The 13,536-nt window shown below is 34.9% G+C and overlaps 1 protein-coding gene across 7 annotated transcripts in view; it reads left to right on the top strand.

Moving 5' to 3' along the window:
* Positions 1-13,536, top strand: part of DGKB (diacylglycerol kinase beta) — a 715,318-nt gene that overhangs the window by 179,516 nt on the left and 522,266 nt on the right. For all 7 annotated transcript variants that reach the window (XM_043589012.1, XM_043589009.1, XM_043589010.1 and 4 more), the window contains 2 exons: positions 200-340; positions 11,585-11,634. In XM_043589012.1, the coding sequence (XP_043444947.1) occupies positions 200-340; positions 11,585-11,634 (191 nt within the window). The remainder of the gene's footprint in view (positions 1-199; positions 341-11,584; positions 11,635-13,536) is intronic.

The raw sequence follows: 13,536 nt of genomic DNA, 5'->3' as shown, positions 1-13,536 counted from the left end.
CTCTGCACTATTTACAACAATCATAGAAAATGTCTGACTCTGCTATCCTAGAGTTCCAGAGAATTTGGTTATTATATAACCTAAAAATATATAGCTCTTTCCTTTGTCTTTGCATTATCTATTTTCTTAGTTGTTGTTTTTCTTTGAAAGCAGTGTGGATATTTTTATGAATATAAAGACAAATATGTTTTTTCCCCAGGTTTGAGAATGAATAAAGGTGCCATCACCCCACCCCGTACTTCTCCTGCAAATTCATGTTCTCCAGAAGTAATTCATCTGAAGGACATTGTCTGTTACCTGTCTCTCCTTGAAAGAGGAAGACCCGAGGATAAACTTGAGTGTATGTGTTTCTTTATTTAGTTTACTTCTCACAATAGTGGGGAGGAGGAGGGACTAGATACTGATGAATTGAAAATCGTATTTACTATGGTTATCTAAATTTTCATTAAATGAAGTGGCCTTGGTTAAGAAATAAAAATTCTTTAAAGTGGGAATCAAAGGATATTGTGAATATATTAAGATTCTTATCAAGTTCCATTTATTACAGAGTATTTCTTTAGCATGTTGGTCTGTCAGATGACTTGTTCTTGACTGTCCCTCAGTTAGGTAACATGATGATACTGGAAAGTGTCATTTGAATTGTTTTGAAAAAACACCTTTATTTCTAGGATATGAGGAGGTCTTCCTCTTAGCACCAAGGTTCACTGGACACATAGAACCTGAGCCTTTCTCTCATGGAAATCTTTCTTTAAAACTTCACCACTAACACTTTCTGTGCCAGGAATAAATGATTTCTCAGGTGCCAAACACCTGAAAGTTTCATATATAGGAGTTGACTGTGGATGTTGTAAATAAACATAGCTGTGTTTGTTTTTTTCTACAATGGAGCAGGTGTTTCAGATAGAGATTTTCTATCTAGGTGAAAAGGAGAAAATTGCTGTCTTTAATAAAGCGCAGTGTGTGAGCTCTCTCTGGTGGCAAACTATGCTCATTGCAATGCAAGATATATTTTTTCAAATATTTACAATAAGCCTGAACATTTAATAATCTGGTCTGTCTCCAAAGCCCCTGCTAAACATAGAGCTGGTAGTTTGTTCAATAATCCAATAACTTGATTATATTGGATAGTGTTAAAATAAATTAAAGTTCTTGCGACTGAAATGATAGTGAAGATAACAAATCCTAAATTTGATATTTTCAAGCAAATATAGACCATAGTGATGTTTCAGAATTATGATTTGAAAGCATGTTTAGTTAAATCTAATAGTAACATGTTGATAATATTTCTCTTACTAATAAAGAATTAACTATAATATGACTAAGTCATACCTGTCTAAGTTATAAACTGTATTAGGAGTCTTTAAATACGTATTTATTATTCCTAAATGTGGAATATTTGCATTTCAAGATTTATTTGTATTCCTAAAGACATACATAAATCTTTCACATTCCAAAATAAATATTAATGTTCAGGGAATTTCTCTTGAAGTGACAGCCAAGGAGAAAGTTTGCTCAGGTGTTGTCAGGTCCGTGTTTGGGATGATTTTAAAAATATACAGGCAAATCCTTTCTTCCAGGTCTGAGACTAAATGAAGGCACCATCATTCCTCTTCAACATGCTATTTGTGTTGGAGTTTAATTGTTTTTATATCAACTGGAAGCATTTTGTTTTTAAGGTAGAATTCTTAAGAGGTGTGCTTTTAAGTTCTCACATTGAGTTTATGAATCAAACCGTCTTTGTCTACAACTGCAGTCAGAATGTTAACCCACAAGTCATTCAAAAACACTTGATGAATCAGGTCAAACCTGACCTGCCACTTACCTTTCTTCACTGTTTTCAACCTCCTTTACTCTGTTCTTTCTTCAAATTTTCCAGCTTTTTGTCAAGCATTTGTCAGATTCAGTTGCCTTTGCCTTTTTTCTTAACTGTTGCTTCAGACTCTTGTCATAGTGGGAATTTTTAGAGCCTGGCTCTATCAGTATGATTTTCATCAGTCTCTTCGAAATAGATGAATGTCGATTTACAAATATATGAAGATTCTGCCTCTGTCCCTGCTACACTCAAGTTCTCTGCTCTACTCCTCTGATTTGGAGGAACTTAACTTGATCCTTAATTATCTGGAACTTGTTTTTTGTCTGTTCTTTTTGTTTTGTTTTGTTTTTTGTTTGTTTGTTTGTTTTGCTTTGCTTTGCCTTGTTTTGTTTTGTTTGTTTTTACTGCCAGTGCCTGGCCCTTTCCTACCTCTGTTAAGTCAGAATCCATTCCTCTTACCCACTTTCATATCAATGGACTGTACACTGTTTTCCTTCTACAATTAAACATTGACATATTCTCAATATTCATGTAGTCTTCTAGAGCTACAGGTTTGAAAAATATTTTCAGTAATACTTTAAAGAAATTTAATGGTGGTTAATTTAACATACACTTATTTCCAAAAGGGTTGTGACTTATTAAACACAATATAAACTAGAGGAAAGAAAAATAAGTTGACAATACATAAATATGGGCAAGCACCTAATATAATTCATTTTTGCTGGTAAATGCTGAACTTGGATCTTAATTTCTAAGTAGCTAAACAGAAAGGAATACACGCACATTCACTTAGGCCAGAAGTTAAACTTTATCACACATAAGAATTACCTGTAGGACTTAGGAACATACAGCTTATTCCGAGCCCCAGATTCAGTGTAGGTGCCTCAGCAGGCTTGGTGTGCGCCCTTAGAATTTTCATGTATAACAAGGCTCCACATAGTGCTGATGTTGCTGTTTCAGGGACCACATTCTGAGGAACACTGGCTTATGCAATTCCTCTGTCCAATGAAGCATATACACACACACACTTTCTCTGAAGGAAGGACCGTTTCTCAGAACTGCTGAATGGTGACAGTATTTGGTAGGCTTCTTTCCCTGGGTTACTACATAAAATAATGACATGGTTGTAAATGTTTCTAAAAAAGATATTTTCCCCCAAAATACTGTTTTATAAATCTATCCATCACTTACTATCACCTCCCATCTTCCTACCTGTCTTTTTTTGCCAGGCATTTACACAATGTTTAGAATAAAGGTAATTTTTTTCTTTGAAAGGAAATAGAAGTCCTCGAACTTTCCACCGATTATGTCATTTCTTCAAATTACTTTGCCTAGTCCAATTAGGTTTTCTCACTGAGAACTTTGCTTATTCTGAGGCCCAATCAAGTAGATGGCATTTATTCACCTGCTGCTGTAGAAGGTATATGTGCGTGTGCATGTGTTTTTATGTAAATGTGTTCAGGTTGTGGGGAATTCCATTTTTCTCTTTCCTTGTCGGTGCTACTTACCTGCCATTCTGCTGTGTGGAATAGGAACATTGTACCCCAGCTGTTTTGCCCTCCTCACCTTAAGTCAGCTACAATACTTTGTGGAGAGCCATTCAGTATCTCCCTCTGTTAGTTTCTTTGCCTTCCTCGAATTCTGTAATTTCAACTCCATTTTATTTCAGTCTCCCACATCTGCTGCAATACCACACGACTTGTAATTTGTAAAGACTGGTTTTATTCTAAAATTTTAAGCTCTAACATTTTACTTTGACCCCAGACTATGATCACTTAACTTCCCCCTCTCCTACTTTTAATTTAAACATAGCATAGCACAGTACTGAAAAGCCTAGACTCTTGATTTCACTAACTGAATGTGTCCTAGCTTTAACACTTATGACTGCCTGGGGGCACATTTTATGAAACAAAAACCTCTTGAGGCCTTAGTTTCTCCAACTATAAAATTGGAATCATAATAATATCTATCTCATATGTTTGCTATAAAGATTAAATTAACCAATATTTGCTCACATAAATTCCTTCATATTTATTGGTTCACATAAATGTTTGTTAAGTGCAATTTAAATAAGTATTCTTGTCTCTTAACCATTTCCCTTCCTCCTGAATTTGCCTGCTGCTTTTTTGGAAACCATCCCTCCATAATCTATGATGCCAGTCATTCTTTGACATTTAGTTTTGGGCACCCAATTTATTTGCTTATATATGGTGATGGCAGAGATTTAGTAAAATAAAACTATAATTCTACAGATTATAACTCTACTCAAAACTTCAGCTGGCCTACAGTGCCCTCAGTGTTTCTCTCATCATCAACTTCTTCTAGTTAAGTTGATCCAGATGCTTCATTTTTCCAACACCTACGTATTTAATCATCATCTTTTGGTGCGAATTCTTATAACTTTGTTTCATCTTACGTAAAACTTATCAACCTCTAGACATGTTCTTTCTTCTTCCTCTTCTTCTTCTGAATGTGTCCCTTTGACAGTTCCCCATTAAAAATACATAAACTTAAGCCCTAAACTTAGAGCTATAAACTGATTTGACTCTACAGTTTCATCCCAACCTAGTTGGCCAGTCTTGCATTTAGCTTTGACCTACATTTACATGCACAGACAACGTCCTAGTCACATAGATCTACTTTTCAATCACCAGACAAACCCAAACTTTTTCATATTTATACCTTTGCTTATAATGTGCATTTGCTGGGAGTGCTCTTTCTCAATGTATATCAGATCCACTATAGTATACACTTGAGACCCAGCTCATGTTATGAATTCTCTGGCCAACTCCTAATTGGATTCATTTTGCTTGTACACTTATGCTGTGTAACTTCCTACCCTAGCACCTACTCTGTGTGTGTGAGTGTGTGTGTGTGTGTGTGTGTGTGTATTTCAAGAGACAGATGATCAATAAATGATACTTAATTGAAATTGTGTTGAAGTCAATGGGTGTTTGAGAAGAGAAAAAAACGTGAATTATTTAAGTCATGGAATGATGCTAAATTCATTTATACTGCATTTAAAAAAAAATTTTTTTTTCAACGTTTATTTATTTTTTGGGACAGAGAGAGACAGAGCATGAACGGGGGAGGGGCAGAGAGAGAGGGAGACACAGAATCGGAAACAGACTCCAGGCTCTGAGCCATCAGCCCAGAGCCTGACACGGGGCTCGAACTCACGGACTGCAAGATAGTGACCTGGCCGAAGTCGGACGCTTAACCGACTGCGCCACCCAGGCGCCCCTATACTGCATTTTTAAGACACATTATATTTACATTAGGATTGGTATTTATAAATTGTTAATGACTTAAGGAATAATTTTTGTTAGCTTACATTTAATGAAAATGTATCACTGAAGAGAAATACAAAATACAGATACAAAATACAAAAATAACCACAAAATAGATCATTGACACACAAATGACACACATTGACACACAAATGAAGAATAACCTGTATGTTAAAGTTATTGCCATGTATAGTATTAATCTTAGAACAATTGGATTTAACACTGAAGAGACCCTAAAGATCAGTTAGTCATTCTCCCTATAGAGTCAATGAAAAAAATTAAAGCCCAGAGAGACTGGTTGTTAATTATAGCACTGGTTTTTTTCTGGCTCTGACTAACACCCATGATTTCTGAGTGGCTGTATAAGTGCTCTTCATTTTGAAAAGCTTCCTTTCCTTGTCTTTGTTGTTTCTGTATAGGAAAAAAGGAGAAAACATTACTTCATTGCATTAGATGTCACAAACTCCAAGCAGCTATTTTTTTCACCTCTGCCCTGAAAGCTTACTAATATATAAAAAAGTAAAAAAAAATGTGAGTTAAAAAATTCCAGCTTACATGCCCTTTATAAACATACTTTCTAATGTTTAATAACAAACTAAATATTAATATTTTGATTAGCAAAATATATTATCCCAAGTATAATAACACCAGAGTATATTTAGTAGGATGATGAGGAGAAATAGATTAAAAACTTGCAAATCTTTTGGAAGAGAAAAAAGTGTAGATATAAAGAATGAACCTTATATTGCATAATGTGCCTTTGCCCTGATCTTTTAACCAAATTCATGTGTGGGTGCATAATTGTTTCTATATAAAGGGAAATTGCATGAGCATAAAAATAGAAAAAAAGTGGGTTAAACTAGCTTGTAACTTTGTAACAGGTACCCACATTTGGAACTTATCATGTTGACAGAGTTATTTTAATATTGAGCTTAAATTATGTTTGCACCTAAAAATCTATATCCTTATTATGTTAGTTTTAAGAATATATTTTTTTCAATGATTCACTTGACCTTGGAGCCTAATTTAGTTTTAAATTCTAAGAAGAATATTAATTTTATCAGTATTATTCAATGTAGTTTTAAAAGGGAAAGATTATATAGACTTACCAAGCCAAACAATTTTTATTTTCCATAGTTTTAATAACTGCCCTTTAAAAAAAATAGCTACCTTTTTAAAAAGTTTCATTAGTTTCTCTATCTCTGTACAACTGAAGAATTTTCAAATCCTCCACCACAAATTCTAGTTTAAAAATTTGTGCCCTTCATTTTTTCTTTAATCTTTTCATTCTTAGTTACTTTCTCCATTATTTTACTTGTTCTGTCTTTCTGGAACTATTATTTTTGGATATTGATACTCCAAGACAGAAATTTGAATTTTTTTTTTCAGTATTTTCCTTTTCCAACATATTTTCTCCTATGTCTTTTTTTTTTCATCTGTAATGTCTTCTACATTTGTGATAAGTGTTTTATTTTTTCTGTCATGCTTTTAACTTCACAGAGGATTCATTTTGTTCTCAGCATAATCCTTATTTGTTTCTCTTCTCGTTTTATGGATTGAAACTTTCCTCTTACAAGATTTTATTCTGTCTCCCTGCCTAGCTGTTTTTTTTTTTTCCCCCTCCCAATTACTTGTTTTGGAAGGACTCCTTGGTGTGGTGGGTGGGTGGGTATGTGGGTGAGGTTTAAGTGTGACTCACTGGAGATAAGGAAGGGGGCTTATACTCTTAATATTCATTGTATAGATTTTCACATAAACACCCTGATTTTGGTGTAGTTCCCCTCCCATCAACAGTCCTAAGCAGCCTGAGCTCAGCATCCTCTTGGTTTGCATGCTATAGAGCACAGTGCCCACTCTTCTCCTGGGGTAGGGAGCTGGCATATTGTTAGGTGGATGGTATGAAGGGTAGTATTTGAGGGTCTAATTTCTTTTCATGAAGATTATCACTTAATTTTCCATCTCATCACCATTTCTGTGCAAATCTTTGCTGCTTCTTCACTTATGTTTATATTCTCTGGGTTCCAAGTCACTCAACATGTGTTTTCCAGCTTCCATTTTTTTTTTCCTCTTACATTTTCCTTGTACTTGTTGATTCATGCCAATTTCCTTTTTTCTTTTTTTAGATGCTTATTTATTTCTTTTGGTGGAGGGGGTGGGGGAGACAACGAGAGAGGGAGAAAATCTCAAGCAGGCTCTGCAATGTCAGCGCAGAGCCAGATGTGGGGCTCGATCTCAAGAACTGTGAGATCACGACCTGAGCCAAAATCAAGAGTCAGACACTTAACCACCTGAGCCACCCAGGCACCCTGATTTATGTCTATTTCATACATTACTATTACCATAGTCGCACTTCAATACACAGCCAATGTCGACAAATGTGTTTAATACTTCATATTTTGCATGACACTACTGTAATTTTAAATTAGGAAAATAGACTTGTCTCTGAAAACTAAAATCCTAGAATTTCTCTCTCTTATTAGGGGGAAGGGAAGGAAGGAAAGAAGGAAGGAAGGAAGGAAGGAAGGAAGGAAGGAAGGAAGGAAGGAAAAAAGAGGCAGGGAGGGAGGGAGGGAGGAAGGAAGGAAGGAAGGAAGGGAGGAAGGAAGAAATTCTTGATTTAGACTTGGTCAGATTTAGAGTATGTTAGATTTACTGTTCAATATATGCATGCCATTTATATGATTGCTATTCTTATTGACTAGAACTTTTATTTTTCCACCTTTTTCCTTGATGAAATAAAGAGAATTCATAAGCAACCATTACCCGCTGTCAGTGTGTTTAGAAATTATTCAAAAGATGTCAGGACTTCTACTTTAGACAATAATGAAAAAACTTTCAGACCAACATCTCTACTGGGAACACAATTTGGACATAGTATTTTTTTAATTTGTTTGAATTTGTTCGTTTAATTTTTTTGAATTCCAGAGTCTTCTTAATAGGTGTATGGTGGTCTCTGTGGCTTAAATTTTTATTTTGTTTATGATTGATGATCTTGAACACTTCATTTTGACTGACTATTGATGTATCTTCCATTTTTGAAATATCTGTTCAATATTTTTTGACTCTCTCTTATTTGGGTTGTCATTTTATTACTAAGCTATAGAGTTTGTTAATATATTTTTGAAATAAGCCCTTTATCAGACATCTGTGTTTTCAAAAGTTCTTCATTTGTGGCTGGATTATTTTGTTCTTATTTTTCTTTTTCCTTCTTTCTTTCTTTCTTTCTTTCATTTTTTTCCCTTTCTTTCTCTTATTTATCTTTTGATGAATAGAAGTTCTAATTCTGATGAAGCTTAATTTACCTATTATTTATTTTTTAACGTTTTTTTTTTTTAATTTATTTTTGAGACAGAGGGAGACAGAGCATGAACGGGGGAGGGTCAGAGAGAGGGAGACACAGAATCTGAAACAGGCTCCAGGCTAGGAGCGGTCAGCACAGAGCCTGACGCGGGGCTCGAACTCACGACCCTGAGATCATGACCTGAGCGGAAGTCGGACACTTAACTGACTGAGCCACCCAGGCGCCCCTACCTATTAAAAAAAAATAATAATTGATGGTCCATATTGGCTTACCTTAAGGTTGTAAAGATATTTTCCTGTATTTTCTTCTAGAAGCTTTATAATTTAGCTTTAGTGTTAAAATTAAAGTCACAATTTTTTTAAGTTCAATTTACACTTAAAATTTATCTTGATCTAACCTTTATGTCTGAGTGAACTAAGTAGCAATGTTGAGTGCACAATATCACTGGGCAAGACAGAAAAACAGGTTAGTTTTTAATTAATTAAATTTAACTTTTAAAAAAATATCCTATGTTTAGGATTTTTGTAAGGTTTATTTATTTTTGAGAGAGAGAAAGAGAGAACACATAAGCCGGGGGGGGGGGGGGGGGGGAGGGATGGCAGACAGGAGGACAGAGTATCCTAAGCATGCTCCGTGCTGACAGCATAGAGCCGATGCAGGACTGGAACCCATGAACTGTGAGGTCATGACTGCAGCCGAAGTGTGACGCTCAACCGACCAAGCCACCAAGGCACCCTAATTAATTTGATTTTTAATAAAGCTGGTTATTGTTTTTTTAATGATATTGAGGAACACAGAGAATCATTAGTAGAGGCAGAGAACCAGATCTGGAGGATACTTTTCTAGGATCAGTGGTGAACTTAAGTACAGAATTGGACCGGGGAAAAATCCCATTGCTGCCGCTCCGTGCACAGGGAGAGCACTGTTCATTGCCAACAGTCCTAACACATCCAGGACTCCGAATGCACTCTCTCTGATTACTGCTACTCCTGCCTCGCATCACCAGAATGAATTTGTATAGCACATTTTTTTCTTGGGTCACTAGCATCTGATCGATTAACAAGGTTTTTCTTCTGAATAGTAGAGCCGACGTCATGTGCAAAACTCTCCCTTCAGGTTGTCTGTTACTGTGTTTTGTAACATGTGGCTTTAAGAACATAGAAAAAAGTTGCAGACGGTGCCAAAAATAAATGGCAGATACCCCCACACAGAGTCCACTTGTGTGTGTATTTTTGAGGTTATGTTTCCAACAGGGTTTACCAAGAAGTGTAGAGCTCCATATATCCGACCATGTGAAAATGGTTTCATAGTCATTTATTACAATAAGGATTACTACAATAAGATAGGATTAATAGAGTCACCAGTACCCCCCATTCTAAAATACAGTTAGGCTTGGTGCCTCGGTGGATTAAGCTATCTGACTTCCGCTCAGGTCATGATCTCACGGTTTAGGAGTTCCAGCTCTGAATCGGCTCTGTGCTGACAGTAGGGAGCCTACTTGAGTCAGTCTCTCTCCCTCCCTCTCCCTCTCCCTCTCCCTCTCCCTCTCCCTCTCCCTCTCCCTCTCCCTCTCCCTCTCTCTCTCTCTCTTTCTGTGTGTGTGTGTGTGTGTGTGTGTGTGTGTCTGTCCCGCTTTTCTAAAAAATAAACAAACTTAAATAAATAAATAAAGATAAATAAATAAATAAAGTTAGGCTTTTGTAAGTCTTTTCCTTGTTCCCTGCATTGAAACCATTCTTTGGGTGATGTGTGAATGAATTCCTGCCGCTTAACAAGTGATTTTTATTTTCTGCTTTTTTCTGGAAAATCTTAGTATCCATGTTGTGGTAGGTTTTTTTCTTTCTGAATTTTTTCATTTATTGAGTACACCAGAGAGAGTAATCATCATGGTTTGCAAATAAAGATATTTACATCATTAGCCAGCCTAACGTTATGTTCCTTAACTCAATAGGTACACACTTTCCCCTTACATTTTAACATCTTTAAAGTCTTTTCGCGTTTTACAATAAATAGTATATGATAGTTACATTGCAAGCATTTTTTCCAGTCCGTTGTATGCAGACCGGCTATACATCTTATAAATAAGTAATCATATCTTAGATTGGTGAAGTATAATGATTGTTTTTAAATACAAAAATAATAATTACAGATATATGATCAAGGCCATTGCATAATTATGCCCCCTTGTTATCAATGTCTTTATTTAATATGATAGACCTCAGACATCAAGATTCTCCCAGAAATTATGCAAACCCAACAAAAACTCTCACTTCCACTCCTCTGTTTTAACAGCTGTGTCAGTCTTCTCTGTTTATCTCAAAATGGCACCTGCAGCCTCTTCTGTGGTCTCCTGGTGGTATGTGAATTTATGAGGGAATCCTCAGGCCATTGAGACCCACTGTCCTCTGGCTTTCCTGTGCTGGCTACCACAGAGAGAGCACTTCCCTTTTCCTGACTCATTAGTTCAAAGAGTGGGTACCCTATGAAACTACCTCTCAGACTGCAACAAATACACCATTATAACCGTGGTAGTAATGCATTTGTGTCTTGTTGTCCTCCATCAGAAAAATTCCCTTGTTTTGCACTAATCCTTTCCCATACTGCTTAGGGATCAATCAAAACAAGGGCTTACATTTGTGTACTGACCGACAGCTTTGGATATGCATTTATGTGTATCACCTCACTTAACTTTCACAAGTGTGTTTTATGACAGGGTAGTTATTCTCATTTTACAGAGAAGAAAACAGGGTTTGACTATGCTCATGTACTAGAGGATCGCCCATTCCGAATTTGGGTTACACACCTCCAAATCACATCTTTCTTCTTATTCACTCTGCCCTTTAATATCTGCACTCTGAATGTCTAAACTCCTTCTTTCATTTTTGAGTTTTCATCTAATGATCTTGTAATTAAAAAAATGAGCAAAGAATAGTACCTCTTAGTGTTTTCTAGATACATAACAAAAATTGATAGACCTTGTATCTGATATTTCATATTTTTGTTAACTGATGAATTCATTTGCAACTTAGTTTGATAAATGATCCCATAGATCAATTGCTTTGAGTAGGAGAGGATTGAATATTTGCTTTCAACAGAAAATAAATTTTGAAGAATCTGTCTTATCCTAACATTGATCTCACTCACCTATAATATTTTTTTCAACACCTCTTTTATTTCTAGTTATGTTTCGCCTCTATGACACAGATGGGAATGGCTTCCTGGACAGCTCGGTAATTTTTTTTCTTCAAATTTTCTGTGAAAATTTCAAAGCAGTTTGTTCTGAAAAATGCAATGAATAAATTTATAGCTATTACCACAGAAGACACACTTAATATAATTTCCATGCACTCACACAGCAGTTTTATCATCTGAATTTTTGAAAGAGAATGATCTGAAAAGGCTGTTAGGATTACAATTGTTCTATTGAATTATTTTACTAGAAAAAAGTGACTTTTATGCATGGGACGATAAAAAAAGACCCCAACCTTGTTTGAATAATACATGAGAAAGTTGAGATCATTGATCTAGAAAGAAAAAAAAATCTGAGGTTTGACACTAAGGAAATTATCGAGAATACCAGTAGAATTAAAAGAAATTATAAAGTCAATTCAATCATGTTATCATTTGCCACATTTTAAAGTCTTTTGGTCATATATATGCTGTTAAAATACATACATATATTTAAAAATTGATTTGACCAACTCTCCTTTTTAAAATGTCTCTCATCTAATATAAATGCAAACTGTATTCTTTATCATTTTAGTCATAAAAAGCAATAGGAAAAAAAATACAATCTCTGTATGAATTAATTGAAATGAATAATTAAATGTTTATTTTATTTGTAATATACACAAATAAGTGTTAGTTTTCAGAGTAGTTAGATTCTTAATTTTACTGCACGAATCAGTGCCTCAATTGAAAATCCATTTCAGGTTCCATCCAATAATGCATTTACATTTCCTAATCATATATTTTTCATATTATATCATTGCCTATTCCATAAAGGAAATATAAGAATATTAATAAAATAATAAATGTCAGGTTGTGGAAATTTTGAAGTATGCAGGTACATTAAAAAACAAATGTTTTGATATTTTTAAATTGATTAAAATGAGCATTACTTCTGATAATGAGTGAGTTTCTCTCATCATCTGATATACCTCCCTCTAACAGAACCAAACAATTCTACAGACAAAGCAATGAAGTTGGATACATATTTATGTAATGCTGAGTACGATAATGGCACATTAGCTTCTCCAGAGAGAGATAAAAACGTATAATTCCTAATTTAGGAAATGACCACCCATCTAAATTGATGCTGTGATTGTAGCATTTCTTATTTAAGTCCCTCCAGTTTTTCAAATGCTATCATTTTTAAGTGCCTGGTAGTGTGCAGTTTTCCATTTAGGAATATTAAGCTACACGATACATTTGCTCATTTTCTGGTGGCACTTCACAGCTAGGAGTTTAGACTTTTCTAGATATTTCCATATGCTTATTGTAGCACTTCTGACCATATTGATACAAATTATATTTCAATGCAAATTTGTTTTATTTAATGTTTCTGTTTAATTAAATTAAAAAGATGTTTCTTTACTAGACTTTTAGCCATGGTGTGGCAGCTGATTTGAAAATTAAATTAAATGCTTTTTTGGTCTCTGGCCATTTTTGTTGTTGTTGTTAACATACAGTATATTTCCAACAATATTTATAACTATACATACAATATTAAACAATGAATTGGGGATAAATAAATTTATTTATGATTCAAGTAGTCTGTTTTGTAATTAAGGGTCTGAATTTTGTTTCTATGGTTTTCTCCATACAACCTACTGCAACAGTATATTGCCTTCACTGTCAGGTTGAAATTGCACATGCTGATGTCATTTGTCTTGGAATTGTAAAGGTATAACACTTCACATAGTGGAGGCAAGGCATAGGAAAATTGATACTTTGAAAAATGACCACTGTTGTGTAATAATGCTAGTTAATATTTATTGATCCCTCGCACTATGCCAGGTGGCATAAATGTATTTCATATCATAGCATGTTTACTCTTTGCAGCAACTCTACAAACTAGGTAAGATTAGAATAGTCATTTTACTGATGAGGAAACCGAGTCTTAGGTTAGT

Source organism: Prionailurus bengalensis, chromosome A2, assembly GCF_016509475.1.
Source record: "Prionailurus bengalensis isolate Pbe53 chromosome A2, Fcat_Pben_1.1_paternal_pri, whole genome shotgun sequence".
In the NCBI taxonomy this organism is placed as follows: Eukaryota; Metazoa; Chordata; class Mammalia; order Carnivora; family Felidae; genus Prionailurus; species Prionailurus bengalensis.
The sequence above is the reverse complement of the archived record's forward strand: the minus strand, read 5'-3'. Positions and strand labels throughout refer to the sequence as shown.